The 15894-nt window shown below is 32.1% G+C and overlaps 3 protein-coding genes across 5 annotated transcripts; 1 reads left to right on the top strand and 2 right to left on the bottom strand.

The window, feature by feature from the left end:
- Positions 1-8973: 8973 nt before the first annotated feature.
- Positions 8974-12622, bottom strand: LOC112706720 (ras-related protein RABE1c). 3 transcript variants are annotated; one of them, XM_025758155.3, is made up of 9 exons: positions 12421-12622; positions 11985-12101; positions 11009-11081; positions 10813-10913; positions 10392-10457; positions 10200-10297; positions 9676-9738; positions 9465-9557; positions 8974-9359 (listed from the first exon to the last, which is right to left on the bottom strand). In XM_025758155.3, the coding sequence occupies exons 2-9, from the start codon at positions 12055-12057 to the stop codon at positions 9279-9281; spliced, it is 648 nt and encodes a 215-aa protein (XP_025613940.1). In that variant the 5' UTR covers positions 12058-12101; positions 12421-12622; the 3' UTR covers positions 8974-9278. The 3 variants fall into 3 exon arrangements, with proteins under 3 accessions (XP_025613940.1, XP_025613941.1, XP_025613938.1); XM_025758156.3 differs by having other exon boundaries at positions 12382-12617; XM_025758153.2 differs by having other exon boundaries at positions 12177-12503.
- A 1114-nt stretch (positions 12623-13736) lies between these two features.
- On the top strand, positions 13737-14652 carry LOC112706719 (organelle RRM domain-containing protein 6, chloroplastic). The gene is made up of 4 exons (XM_025758152.3): positions 13737-13908; positions 13987-14055; positions 14130-14236; positions 14466-14652. The coding sequence occupies exons 1-4, from the start codon at positions 13872-13874 to the stop codon at positions 14514-14516; spliced, it is 264 nt and encodes an 87-aa protein (XP_025613937.1). The 5' UTR covers positions 13737-13871; the 3' UTR covers positions 14517-14652.
- A 126-nt stretch (positions 14653-14778) lies between these two features.
- Positions 14779-15597, bottom strand: LOC112706718 (histone H2A). Its single transcript, XM_025758151.2, has 2 exons — positions 15288-15597; positions 14779-15198 (listed from the first exon to the last, which is right to left on the bottom strand). The coding sequence occupies exons 1-2, from the start codon at positions 15495-15497 to the stop codon at positions 14956-14958; spliced, it is 453 nt and encodes a 150-aa protein (XP_025613936.1). The 5' UTR covers positions 15498-15597; the 3' UTR covers positions 14779-14955.
- Positions 15598-15894: the final 297 nt, after the last annotated feature.

Raw genomic sequence — 15894 nt, 5'->3', positions numbered from 1 at the left:
AGAAGAATATGTATGCATATAATGTTGGTGTTTATACATTATTGTCTAGTCTTTAGTCTTGCAAGGAAGCTTCTATAATTAGTAATTACACAGCTAGCGTATGTACACAGCTAGCGTATGTAGTATGTATGTATTATATACTTGCTGGTTAATTATCTATCCGCTCCCACTGCCATATCACTCATCTACTTTTCAGACATTTTTTTCATTAATTTCACATAGGATTAGGATTCAGGAATAAACAAAATCTAGCTCCCTCTTGGACCGCACATCTAGATTTCCTGTGTTTTCAAACAAGAAAGAACATGCATGATTCTCATACTCTATTTTTAATATACAACAAAAGTGAAGATAATAATATACATCTTCAATATAGTATAAAAAGAGTGTTAGGATTCAGTAAATTTTATGATTTATAATTATTAATTAATTATTATTATTATTTTTAATAATATAAAATTTTATTTAATAATATAAAATTATTTATTTTTTACTGATTAAATATTTACTAAATTTTAATAAAAATACTGATTTCTAGATTTTTTTATAATATAATACTTGCACAAAAGGATAAATCATAAATGAAAAGAGTAGAACAAGAAATGAGTCAGATATATATGCACACTCAGCGTTAAGAATTCTTGTCAAGTTCTAGAAAAGAATAATGTGGGACCACTTGGATTGCATCAAGTTACATGACTTTACTTTGTAACTTCAGCTTCATTCTTAATTTGTCAACATATGAACACCGCAATCAATACGCGGTGACGAAAACTCAACTCGATACATTTATATATACAGATATAGCCACTGGGAAATTTCCTTTCACCTCTCAACTTGGTTTATATTTACACCAACTGCCACCGCCGTTCATTACTTAGTCACAAAGGAAAATTAAATGCAAGGGCAATTCCGTCACTTTATCTGCGTAGTTTACAAAGCCTTGTAAGTTGTATGTATACTACATAGTAGTTACATGCACCTAGCAAGCTTCTTCCTTATATATATCAATCATAGTACTTCTGCATACAAATTCTGATAAAAGCAAAAACATGAAGAGAGTAAGAGAGCAGATAGAGGTGGATAATTGTTTGACGCTACTAAGCAAAGTTGGAGAAAGCGATAAGATTAGTTCAGTGAAGGGTAAAGAGTTAATGATAGAAGATGGTGCTTTTAAGTGCAAGACATGCAAAAGAAGCTTCACTTCTTTTCAAGCACTTGGAGGCCATAGAGCGAGCCACAAGAAGCCCAAGCTCATGGTTTTGGACCTATCATGCCATGATCACCACTTACGGGGACCCAACACTAAGCCAAGGATGCACCCATGCCCGATTTGTGGGGTTGAGTTTTCAATTGGACAAGCCCTTGGAGGACACATGAGAAAGCATAGGGTTGCCACCGCCAAAGATGATGAGGGTGATGGTAATGATCATCATAATAAGAGGTTAAATCTGTGCTTGGATTTGAACTTGACGCCATTGGAGAATGATCTTATTAAGCTCGGCCTCATGAGGAGGATTTCTCTTCTTTCATTTCATTGACAATTTTATAACACTATTATATTTGCTAGAAGACGATATATTTTTGTCCTTACATTGTCTATTTTTGTGTAATTAATTAACTATGCGTGTGTCCCACTTACATATATATGATACGGTCATTGTTTTTGAAACTTATTCTTGCTTTTTATCATGTTTTCCTGACCGATGATGGTTGCAAGTATACATATATTTTTCTTTTGGGCAATGCTAACTTGGGAGGAAAAAAAAAAGGGTTAGGACTTACTTTATTTAATATTAATTAATTATTATAACAATTAATAAATGTTAAATAAAATAAAATTTGTTTTTTTTTTATATTCGGTCTGTAATTCAAAACTCAGATATAAAATAAGCACGTGATGAACCAAAGGGACGTAATTCTCTGTCCTAAGGGATCAATTTAGGCAGAAATTTCACTGCAGGTGAACGTGTTACTATATGGTTTAAAAAAATCGGTTTATTTTATATAAATGATTTATTTAAAAAAATCGGTTTGAATTGGACCAAACAGTTACTTTTATTCCCTTCTTCTTCATTTCGCAAGTAAAATTCGTTCTCTTTCAATCCCTTTTTCAGAACTAATATGAAACTTTCAATTAGGTATGTTCTTTTTATTTATATTTCTTAATCAAATTTATTATTTTAAATGTATTTCTTAATTTATGTTTTTATTCATTCCTCTGTGAATGATGAAAATTATTTAATAAATATGTACATATTTATGTCATCACACTATTTTGATGTTCAGATCATAAATACCAAGATAATTCATGGTAATTTTATGTGATGGAAGATAAAAATGTAATTATGGTATAACGTAAACTAGTTGATAGCATGAGCATTGTTGAAATTTTAGCATGATCTCTTTCATATTTGTTATATGTCTCTTTAGTTGGTGATGTTATAGTGTATTGTGATGATATGATGGTAGTTTAATGGTATGAGTTAGGTCCTTTTTATTTGGTTGAATTTTTTCTATGGCTATCCTATTCTTGATGGCAATGTCAAAATAAATATTTTCATTAGTTGTTCTTTTTTTTTCTCTATTTTTGAATCAATTTTATTTTGAAAAAATTTATTAAAAATTTTTGTTGTAGACAAAAATTAATAATATTATGTTCAATTATTTAAGGAGACCAAATTAATATTTTGATTAGATACTTTTGTTTTATTGAAAATAAATTCTAATTTCATTAAAAAATATATTCTAGTTGATAAGTAAAAACACAAAAAGCGTGCATGACAGTGAAATCATAATTTCTAGACAAAGTAAATTATAGTCTTATTATCTTAAAAAAATAATTTATTTATAGAATAATATTGAAAAATCAACAATAATTTGCATGAAAATAGTTTATTAGTAAAATAAAAGTTAATTGATTGATTACCATAAAATTTAATTTAACGATAAATTTGCAATTGAACATATTTTTACAGCTTACTTTAAAATATATTTACAGCTTAATTTAAAAGCAACTGAAAATGTAAGTTATGGGAAATAAAATAAAACTCATCAAGAAAATAGAAACAGAGACACAAAAAAAAGGACAGATGATATCATTTATGCCATTCCTATAAAAAAACCGTGAATTTTGTTTCCTTTTCAGAATACTAAATTTTACTTTTTCAAACAATTTGTATACATATATTTGACAAAAATTAAATAAAAAAAAGTTTCAGATAAATTTAAAGAAAAATTGGTCAATATAAATGAAGAAAAAGAACATATCAAATTCATCTGTTAGGAATTTAGGAATAACACGTAGAAAGAATTTAAATTATTTTAAAAGTAGTTATTTGATCTATTCAAACCGGTTTTTTTAAATAAATCATTTGTATAAAATAAATCAATTTTTTTTAAACCATACAGTAACACGTGTCAACGATCCAGAAACAACTTCACCTACAGTCGACTGCAGGTGAGTTTCCACCGTCAATTTAAGATCAAGAGTGGTTAATATGAAATCAGGAAAACAAATCTCAAACGGTTCTGCAAATATCAACAATTATTTATAGTGAATTAACTCTATAAATACAAAATTCTTAATATTTATTAAATACGTGATTATTCACTATGAATATTATTCCCATAATTTAATATTTTTTCTTATTTGAACGTTGAAGTGTGTTTGTAAGTATTCATCCCAGTCGCTATTTTTAGAGCATCTCCAATGGAGAAGCCTAGTGAGAGAAAAAAGGAATTAGATTCTTGGAGAGAACTAAAGTGAGTTCCTTCACTTTTTTTAAAAAGAGAGAGAAGAGGGAGTCCTCTGAATAGGAATTCCCATTAATTAATATACAATTGTCAAGTGGCAATTAAATAAAAAATAAATAAATATATAAAATATTAATTAATTAAATAATTATATTAATTAATTAAATAATTATATTATAATTAAATAATAATTATCATGACTAATTAAATTAAATATTAATATTTTTATTTAATTAATAATTTATATTAATTAATTAACTAATAATTAATTAAGTAATTAAATTATAATTAATTTATTAATAATTATAATAATTAAATAAATTAACTAATTAAATTTTTATTTAATTAATAATTTATATTAATTATTTATATCATAATTAATATTAAATATTATTTATATTTATATTATTATATTAATTTAGTCGTTACAAAACTAGCTGTTGTTAAAATAGCCGTTACTATGTTTCCGTTATTGTTAATAAATTAATATTTTGTTACTCTATATATACCACTTAGATTCACTTCTATTCTCACACTATCTACTACTCTTCTTTATCTTCTTCCAAGTTTACGAAATTAAAGTTCTGCTACTATTATTTTTTATTCGAAAAAATGGATCCAAACCAACTCAACTCTTTCTTCAATTACTTACAAAATTTTTCTCAAATTCCAAATACCCAACAATCTCAAACCTCAAACTCTCAAGTTTCAAATCAAAACTTCACACTACCAAATTCATTTCAAAATCCAAATCCACAAAATATTTCTAATTTCAATTTTCAAGCTCCTTATAATAATCAGTTTCCTATATTCCAACCGCAAAATCAAAATTCACAAACACCCCATTTTTCATTTTCGTCCATATTTAACCCCTCTATCAGAAATATTACTCCAATTTTTTTGCCGTTTCCAACTCAATTCAGTGCATCAAGACATAACTTATCTGGTATTGGTAGCTCTTCTAACCTATTCTCTTAGACTCCTATACAATCTAGTCCAAATTCGTAATATTCATATTTTGCCAACCCTCGTGGATTAGATGCTATTGACCTTAATGATGATGATATTGAAGATCGAAGGCAAAATAGTATTCAACACTGGCATTGGAAAGAGGATGAGATGCTGATCAGTGGATGGTTAAATGTTTCAACTGACCCTGTAGTTGGTACCGATCAAAAGGGGGAAACATTTTGGAGTCGAATTCATAGCTACTGTGTAGAATTTTACACCGACATGACAAAGGGGATAGTTGCATGTAAGAAACGATGGTATAAGATCAACAAGGCTGTTGCACAATTTGCTGGTTGCTACGATCAAGCTAGTCGAAACATAAGGAGTGGTTCGAACGCTGATGATATAAAGGAGTTGGCTTATAAACTTTATTCCACAAATTATGGTCAAAAGTTCACTTTTGAGAGGCATTGGAACATGCTTCGGTTGGAGCAAAAATGGAGAAACCAACTACCTACACAGAGTGGCGGCTCAAAGAGAACCAAGATTAGTGCAACTGGAGCATACTCATCCTCATCAAACCCAGAAACACTGTTGGCTGACGAACCCGGTGTGGACTCTCCCGTTCTCCCACAAGGATCAAAGAAGAGCAAGCGAAGAGGTAAGGAAAAAGCACAGATGTCTGAAGATTTTAGCGAAAGAAAATTATCGGTTGTCAAAAAATTATCTCTCATGGAAGATATTAAGAATGTTAGAGAAAAGGATCTAATGGAAAGGGAAAAAGAAAGAGAAGAGGAGAAGGAACATAGAGCAAAGATGATGGCAATCAAAGAGAAGGAGTTACAAATTCAAGCGGCAATGAAAGAACAAGAATTACAAACTCAGAGGTATATTAAAGAAATGGAGATAAAAGCAAAAGAAAGGGAAATGAATATGCAAATACTTAATGCTGACACGTCTACAATGAGTGAGAAACGACAAGCTCTTTATGAGATTGCATGTGAGAAAATAATGGCCAAGTGGTTTACTTAATGGTTCCTTGTATTCGTAGAGTTATGTAGTATGTTCTTATTTATTTATTGCGTATTACTGGTATGTCATGTAGTTTGTTTTATTTATTTCTGATATAAGTTTTTAAATTAGTCAATATTATTGTGCCTTATTAATCATGAAAGTGACCGTTGCAAAACTAGCCGTTAAGTAGCCGTTACGGAAAACTAGCCATTGCAAAACTAGCCGTTGCAAAAGTAGTCGTCGCAAAACTAGCGTTACAAAACTAGCCGTTAAGGTACTTATTGCAGACACACTTATAAATATCAACTATCAATGACTCCACAACTCCACTTCAACTCTTGTTTCTCACCTCGACAAAGAACTAAAAATTACATTTCTCCATATGGCTAGAAATTTTGATGATATGTTTAATGAGGCTTTGTATGGCAAAAGAAGACGACAAGATAACACACTCATAGATAATTGGATCGATGAGTATTTACTCAAAGATTCAGAAGAAGAAGATATCGATAGAAGCCCTATCCTAATTACTCGTAGATGGATCAACAGAGATCGAGAAGCAGGATATGATCGCCTTTTCCAAGATTACTTTGCAGATGAACCGGTGTATAATGCTGACATTTTCTGACAGAGATTTCGAATGAGAAGAGATGTGTTCTTTCGGATAGTAGACGCTCTCTCAAACGTCTATCCGTATTTCCAACAGAGGGTTGATGCAACTGGAAGAAGAGGCTTGTCGCCACTTCAGAAATGTACCGCTGCGATACGGATGTTAGCATATGGCGTAGCAGCTGATGCTGTTGATGATTATGTGCGTATAGGCGAGAGCACTACAATTAATGCTTGGAAAAATTTGTTGAAGGTGTCATTTCCGTGTTTCAGGATAAATACTTGCGAAAACCTAATCCAAATGACGTACAACGCCTGCTACAAATGGCGGAGGGTCGTGGCTTCCCTGGCATGTTGGGTAGCATTGACTGCATGCATTGGCAATGGAAAAATTGTCCAAAGGCGTGGAAAGGTATGTACATGAGTGGTTATCGTGGGGTTGCAATCATAATACTTGAGGTTGTAGCATCTTCAGACCTTTGGATATGACATGTGTTCTTTGGAGTTTCTTGTTCAAATAATGATATCAACATGTTAGATCGTTCTCCAGTGTTTGATGATATTCTAAATGACCGTGCTCTGGAGGTAAATTATACTATTAATGGTAATAATTATACAATGGGATACTATTTATCAGATGGTATTTATCTTGAATGGGCCACATTTGTCAAATCAATCTCAAAGCCACAAGGTGAGAAACGCAAGTTATTTGCACAATACCAAGAAGGACAAAAAAAAGATGTGGAACGAGCATTTGGAGTGTTGCAAGCACGCTTTGCAATTATACGTGGTTCAGCTCGTTTTTGGAAAAAGAAGAAGCTTGCCAACATAATGAGAGTTTGTATTATATTGCATAATATGATTGTTGAGGATGAAAGAGACAGTTATACAGGAAATTTTGCTCAAGACTTAGAGTATGATGATGTTGAAAATGGCTTATCACAACCTTAGCTGGGAGAGGAAGATTTTGCACCATACTATCAATTTCTCCAAAGAAATGCCCAACTTCGAAATAGGCAGCAGCATAGACAATTGAAGGAGGACTTGATTGAACACATATGGCAATTTCACAATGTTTGTTGTCAATTATAGAGTTTAATTATGTTTTTCTTTGTATTAAGTAATTTTACAAATTAGTATAACCCCAAATTATCTATTGTGTATTATTGTTATATATGAATTTATTTAATATTAATATCTTTTAATAGTAAATTATTTTTAAATTTAAATATTTAAATTACATTATTAAAAAAAATTAATTACATTAATTACAAGTATTTAGTTAATTAATTAAGTGGGACCACAACATGGACTAAAGTTAGTTTCTCCTAATGGAGAAGAAAGAGATGTTTTGAGTTCCTATTTACTGTTTATGACGCAAAAACTGATGTGGAGTTACTTTTTATGATAGGTGAACCATAAACAAGAATTGAAATGAATTTTCTACTGAAAATAGTCTTAAGAAATCAATGTATATTTCATCTTGTCTAAAAATAAGTAAGTCCAAACATTACCAAATATCTTAGAGAGACTAGCTATATCTTAGAGTCAGCTGTCTACACAAAAACAATACCAAATATTTTCGTTTTCTTTTATTTACTGCATATATTGTTGGTGGTTATTCATATACCATTTAAGATTTAACATATCTATTTTGTAAATTTTTATCTGATCATTCATTTTAACTATCCAAAAGTTGATTTTATCTTCATTGCATATATATAAAATTTTGATATACTATTGTTAAAGCATATTCATACCTGCATTAAATTACGTAACAATACATTAGTAAAAATAATTATTTTCTATATTTTATATTGTGAGTACATTTATAGAAAATATACACACATGTCAAGCTTAATATTGCGAGCTATAAAAGCAATAAGCGTACAAAAATGCTAAAAGACAAGTAAAATTTATTGTTTTGTCAGTAATTAATTAACAATATTTAAAAGTGGAGACCGGAAAAAACAAATTCTGCTGCCTGCAACTTTTCTCTAAACGTATACATCACGGGCTTAATAATTTTTTATTTAATCGATTCTCTATAACTAAGCCAGCCTGCATAGCAATTAGAGGACATTCAATCTGTAACTTCATTGTCCAGGCGAATGAACTTACAGATCAATAAGCCAGCTCAAATTAGTAGGCTAAAGTTAGTTTCTCCAGTTATAAAAGGAGCAATTTAGTTCCCAAGATTTATCACTAAACACTAACCCAATAAAATTCAGGAAACGAATAAGATAAGTAATTATTATGTTTACGATGTAAATACAATAATAATAGCAATTAAACTTAAAACTTCAGAAAAGGATACGATATCACGAATTCACGATAATAGTGTATAAGCATTGTGAATAGTTAAATTGACACAATTTAGTTAATAGATTTTTGGGGAGATCGTGAACTTTCTTCCATGTCGAATCTCTTCGGGTTGTCGAATGAAATTTTAGAAGTTATACAATCTCTTACAATGTTATTTTCCTGAAATAGCTTTTGAATTTAAAGAGTACTCCCCCTTAGTTTTAAGTAATAGTTTATGCATGATTTTCACCATAACAAAAATTCGGCAGAGTAGATATGTGTCTGAAGAAAAAGTTAAAGAAATAAAAAGGAAGACGACAAGAAAGCATCCACTTCATCTGAACTAGAACAAGAAATTAGTGTAATTTTTTCAAACTAAATTAGGTCAACATAGTCTCAAATCTTAAAGAATGTCAGTGCAATTAACCACTCAAGAAAAAAATAAAAATAAAAAATAATGATCAATTATCATGTCCCAGCCAAACAACTTAAGGAGCAATTACACAAACACATATCTAACTTTGGATTAATATAACTTCTTAACAAGTTGGAAACTATGAAAGAATGACCATAGGAGGCGCAAGACATGAATCATCATCATACAAATATTTTCACTCTTGTTCTAGGATGATAGTGTTCTCTGTTCAACCACAGCACGCCGACTTTGGTGCCGCCTGCCCTGCCCCTGCTGCCTGATCTTGTTGGTTGATTTTGATTCCAGAAGGCTGTAACAAAAATACATCTTTAGATATTCAGCTTTCTTGAGAGAGTTATTCAAACACAAGCCTATCCTTGTATTCAAGGGAAGGGAAGTTCAACTGTTCAAATACCTCAGCCTTAGAGTCAGTGTCAGCAAGCCTTTGTTTTATATCTCTTGCGATTGAGAAGAAAACTTCCTCCACGTTTAGATTTGTCTTTGCACTCTGCGATAACAACAACATCAATAACAATAATAATAATAGGAAAAAATTTTGAAAAAAAAAAAAAAAAAAAACATTCAGGAAGTATCAACATTCTCAAGTATACATCAGTTTCACTTACAGTCTCAAAGAATTTGATTCCATACTCATCAGCTAGTGCTTGGCCCTTTGCAGTAGGCACAGCCTAAAAAACGAAAGGCAAAAGTATGATCATAATAGCAAAATTCTCAAATCTGATATACATATGTATGAAAGAGATATAGAGGATCCTATACGTTACGTATTCCATTATTCACATCAAAAGAACTCATCCCTGGACACACCTTGCCCAAAAAACCCAAAAACAAACTGTTTCATTCACAAGAATCTCCTCAACATGGCTTCTCAATGGATATTGAGTTAAAGAATTAAAAAAACTAGCTTCAACTGAAAGTGGTTAAGAAAGCACTTTGCAATGCGCATGGTGCAGGTGCAATGTGCAACCAAGAGTAGAACTTGCATAATTATAAAAGTTGCATGACAATAACAGCTACTTTCATAATCTTGTTTAGAATTAAATCTGCACCAAATTTGTTAGGTCCTATATACGTTCTTTCTTTTCTTTTTACCCCCCATAAAAGAGAAAACTCCAGTAAATTTGCATACCCTTTTGCTTTCATCCATGTCAGCTTTGTTCCCCACCAGTATTTTGTTAACATTGTCTGAAGCATGTTGCTCAATATTTCGAATCCAATTCCTGATATCTGAAATTAGCATCAAGTGGGTGAATACCAGATGATAAGGCTTTCAAGAGAAAAGCACATATATCAAAGCTGAGTCAACAGATGGGAAGTTTACTGTTAAATGATGATTCATCTGTAACATCATAGACTAGCAATATGCCCATCGCACCACGATAGTAAGCTGATACAGGGAAGGTAAAAAAGGGTAAAGATGAATGGCAAAAAAGAAAAAAGGAAACAATTTCACTGCCAATGGAATTTACAAAGCCATGAATAAAGAAAGATTTTATTCTTAGACTATCAGTGAGAAAGTACAATGCAACTGATAAACACTAAATATATATATCAGTACTTAATTCCTCTTCCCTACATATACATTAATCTCTATTTTTCTCAGACCATATGTCCTCTATCTTTCAATCTTACATCAAGAAGTTCCCTGAAAGGAAGAACCTCATTCTAGCATCGCCATTTGTGTCTCCCATACAAGTAACAAAAGGCAATAATAGTGTCTACATAACGATTATAAACTTTACCAGTTGTAATTGTTCGGAACCGTTCCTGACCAGCAGTATCCCAAATTTGGAGCTTGATCCGCTTGCCATCCAGCTCAATGGTTCTTATCTTAAAATCAATGCTGCATCACGAGGATGGGCCATGTGATGTTGGTAAAACTCATGGAAGTTGGAAAATAAAATTCTGTAGTTCAATTCCTAAATAATGAGAACTAACCCTATGGTTGTGATGAAACTAGTTGTGAAAGAACCATCTGAGAAACGCAGAAGAATGCAACTCTTTCCAACACCTACAAATAAGAATAAATGAAAAGTTTGTGGCAAAATAAGGAATCCACATGTCAAAGTGCACATTTACCCTCCCGCAGTTTCACAATAATTCTTCTGTTTTAAGTCTACTGCAATACTCTATTCCTCCTATAGAGAACGTTAACAACTTAATAACATAGGGTTATCATTAAACGAACTATAACATCTATCTTGGGTTATATCAAAAGCACAGAGAAAGGCCATTTATTCAGAGATTATGCAAGAAAACGCGTCTACCAAAAGCATCCATATCACTTGAGACCTAATTTGACAAGTGGTGTGTTTAAATTTAAAACCCCAATGTTTGAGAAGCTTAATTTATAATTTATAAGAGTGAATACTTGAATTGGACATAAAAAACCAGTCCTCTAAAAAACCCCTTACATGAATTTGGCCCTTGGTCCTCCCTATTAATTAATCATCCCTTTTAACAGCAAATTGCAATCTATATATTTCAAATATTGAGGAATGAATTTGATATCAAAAACCTTTGGAGAACTAACTTGATATTGCAGATATTCTTTATTATTTAAGAGTGCTTTTACTCTAATACTAATATAGCAAGAAGAAATCGCACAACATTATCAGGATAAGTCAGAAGGAATCTGCATCATACTAACATAACCAATGATTCAAAAGCTCGAAACACTAGATCAGGGAAAGATTAAACCAAGTTGAAAACTGAAAAGTACATACATTTTTACCACAAAATCCAAAATAAAGCCTAGTCTAATAATTACAGAAAGAAATTAGCGACATTTTAGCTAAGACGGGATCATAACGTTATGTTGTGTAATTGTCTAGGAAAAATTAAAACGAACATTTCGAAGGCATTTACGAGAAAAAAAACGAGAGATGAAAAAGGCGGAAGAGGATGCACATACCACTGTCGCCGATCAAGAGAAGCTTTATGAGGTAATCGTAATCGGCACGAGCCCTTGCCGGTGGAGCAGCCATCAACTCTTTCAATCAATCCACCAAATTATGTCTGGAATCCCTTTCTGCATATGAATTAGTTTTCATGTAAATTCCTCAACTCAAAGAATAATAAAACGAAATGCAAGAGAAGAAGATACCAGATCCGAAGTGAGAAGAAGAAGAAATCAGGATAGAAAAGGGGATCTCCAAAGTTCAAAACTCTGAAGGACCGCAGCGCCCAGATTTAGAGATAAAAATTAAAAAGGGACACTGCTTAGTTATTTTGATGTTTTTAAAAATGAAAATGAAAATATTTTACACGATAATAAAATAAAATAAAATCTAAGAAAAATTGTGATTGACCAGAAGCGAAGTAACACCCTGGAGTTTATTATTTACAACCTTCAAGTTCTACCCCGACTATGGTGGTTGGCTAAAGTGCGCACTTGTTGTATATATGCCTTATTAGGTGCGCATGCTAGCATACCATACCAAAAATCAATTATTGTTATTATTATTATTTGGTAACAGCAAGCACATTCAATACAGCAAAGCCAAAAAGAAATAATATAGCAGCCAAGGTTACCACTTACCAAATTGAAATAATTCCAACAAACATCAAAGGCTGTCTATATACTCCGTTTAGCTCGGAAATAGTCAAATTATTAAAAAAAGATAAAAAAGAAAAAAGAATTCAACCATAAAGTTGTTGGGTACATGTGGCGTTTGATGACTGGGAGTTTTTTCTGTGCCTTGACATTGCCAGCTAGCTTTGCATATTTCTTAGTCATAGAGGCTAGAACCGTTAATTAACTGTCAATGCCTTTCATTACTTTAGTAATTCATTGTTCCTAAATAATTGTTATGGAGAACCATATTAAATCACATGATGATAAATTGATAATGAATTCAATGATTATTTGAGTTGAAAGATATATCAGCAAATTCTTTCACTTTAAAAATGGAGCAGATAATACAACTAATAATACAGGTATAGCCGGATTGGATAGTGTGGCAGTTGTAGCCACCATTTACAGTTTAGATTAATGCTGTGATTAAAAACATTGATTAAAAGGAATATGTTTATCGATTTATGAGACTTGAGTTTTTTTTTTTTTTCTGATTTTTATTCATTCACAACAACCTTGAATCTAAACCACATAACCCAGAGAAATGGATACAAAAATGAGTAGATGAGTGAGGTCAAACGTAGGAAACATTCTTTGCCCAGACAAGGACCTAGTCTAGTTTGAGACCAATTACTTTTCTTTCACTTGAAGCATACGAAGAATTGGACAAAAATAAATAACTACCTCTTCTTTTTAGAACACAGAAATTATACTTGCTATTATTTTTTCGGATTTATTTGTCTTCTGCACATATTAAGATTATAAATTAAAAAGTTTTTATTAGAAATATAAAAAATTTACATATATACTTATTTTATATTTATTTAAAAAAATTAAAAACTTTTATTAACTTTAAATTTAGAAAAAATATAGATAAATAACAATATTGTTGAACAATGTGAATAATGGAATAAAAAAAGATAAATTAATTCTAAATTTAATTAATGATATAAATAATTAATATCTAATAATAACTAAATTTAAGATCCATTATGTATATTGATCAAAAAAATTATTGGTTACTTAACCTAACCTTTGAATTTATTATGCGTCATCATCCTAGGAGCACATACTAGTTAATCCGTAATACTAACACTTGCGCATTTATGACTTTCTCATATAAAATCTATTCTTAACTTGTCGAGCCAAAAATACCGTGAAAACCCGAAAAAAAGTATTCATTTTTGTGGCAAACTTGGAAGCACTGGAAACTGAAAAGTAGAGATGGCTCAAAGAATAGGGACGAAGTTGTTCGTGAGCAGTTTGGTTTCTTCTCTCTTTCACCAATTTCCTATGATAATCTTAATAAACAAAGCTTTGACCATATTTGATTTTGCAGGATTATCGTTTTACACAACCAAAGACCAGTTGAAAAACTTGTTTTCTCCTTTCGGACAAGTTACCGAAGGTGTGTGTCCTCTACTCTCTTGCTCGCCATTTTTCTCTACCAGTCTCATCTTACATAGTAATGTGATGTTGCAGTGAATCTGGTGATGGATTCCAAAACTGGAAGGACCAAAGGATTTGGTTTTGTTTCCTACCAATCTGAAAACGAAGCACTCAAGGCTATCAAAGCCATGAATGGCCGGGTAATTCATTCCCTCTTCAAATCTTAACCAATTCATCTTCTTGACTATATCACCTTGCACCCACACTGTTTGCTTAAATGCCGCACTGAATGGACATTAGACATCAAAACAACATTTAGGTTTAACTCCAAAGTAGTTATATTTTTTCTTTAACTTTGTTATACTATTTTGCTATATATATGATTTTAATTAATTCACCTACTTCGTGTCAAATTTCTTCATGGTGCAGATAATTGCAGGAAGGCTTATTTTCGTTGAACCTGCTAAAGACACTAGATGATCCTGGCATGTTAGAGGCTTGTTTTACATCTTTTTATACATTACCCAGATAATCCTTTTGCATCAGATAGCTTTTAGACTCAACTTGTTTCTCAAGAATACGTGAATTTTCTAATTCAAATACCATAATACGCAAAGTGGAGCTAAATATTCAAAATTTGCTTTGGCGGAAACATAAAACCACGAAGCATTTTCAGCCCTTTAAGCTAAAAGAGAACAAGACGCGAAAATATTAACATTAGGCAATTGGAAACAAAAAGAAATATGGCAAACTAATAAACTTGGATGTTTCTATTGATTGGCTAAAAATGCTAAAACATAAGACACAAACATAACAATTACATAAATGTTGTCCCAAAATCCAAACCCATCACGATCTTTCCCGTTACAAGTTATATATTAAGGAGCTAACACGCACATATTGACACTAAACACCCAAATCAAGCTTTCTTCGGAGACTTAGTGGCCTTGGAGGGTGACTTTTTTTCCTTGGGAGCTTTCTCAGCGGTTTTCTTAGGCAACAAAACAGGGTTAATGTTGGGAAGAACACCACCATGTGCAATGGTAACACCAGCAAGCAATTTCCCCAATTCTTCATCGTTCCTCACGGCCAAAAGAACATGCCTTGGAATAATCCTGTTCTTCTTGTTGTCCCTGGCAGCATTTCCAGCCAATTCCAACACCTAAAAATGAAGAAACAAGCACATTCCAATATTAAAATTTAAAACTTTAAAATAACGAAAGAAAAATAAAAGTTAGGGTTTTATTTTACCTCAGCTGCTAGATACTCCAATACGGCAGCAAGGTAGACAGGGGCACCGGTTCCAACACGTTGGGAGTACCTTCCTTTCTTCAAGTAACGTCCGATTCTTCCAACGGGGAACTGGAGACCGGCTTTGACGGAGCGGGAAACTGGCTTCTTCTTTGGGCCGCCTCCTTTCCTGCCACCGGCACCCTTCTTCACTTTCGATGCAGCGTCCATTGCAGATTCTTTGCGGAGAAAGAGAGAGAGATTGTGAGAAAATGAGAACGAGAGTTGTGTGTTTGAGTGTTTTGAGCGGTGAAGGAATGGTGATAGGCGGGTTTTATTGAGCCTCGTTGACACTGACGAATTTGAGGATGTGGCAATCGGTGGAAAGTGACCGTTCGATTCGATATTATCTACGGTTCAAGATTATTTCTATGGCGATCCGTGCGCTTTCAAATCAACCAATGGGACCTCGACACTGTGCGAACCCCCCTCGAAATTTTTTCTTTTGGATTTGGGCTCTTTCTCTCCTTTTTCAAATTTCTGTACTTGACCGCGTCAAAAAATTTCAAAAGTGGGAAACCTAAAAATTGTAGATTTTAAATTTTAAACTAAAATTAGTAACACATTT

The sequence above is a fragment of the Arachis hypogaea genome, chromosome 8, assembly GCF_003086295.3.
Source record: "Arachis hypogaea cultivar Tifrunner chromosome 8, arahy.Tifrunner.gnm2.J5K5, whole genome shotgun sequence".
NCBI lineage: Eukaryota > Viridiplantae > Streptophyta > Magnoliopsida > Fabales > Fabaceae > Arachis > Arachis hypogaea.
The sequence above is the reverse complement of the archived record's forward strand: the minus strand, read 5'-3'. Positions and strand labels throughout refer to the sequence as shown.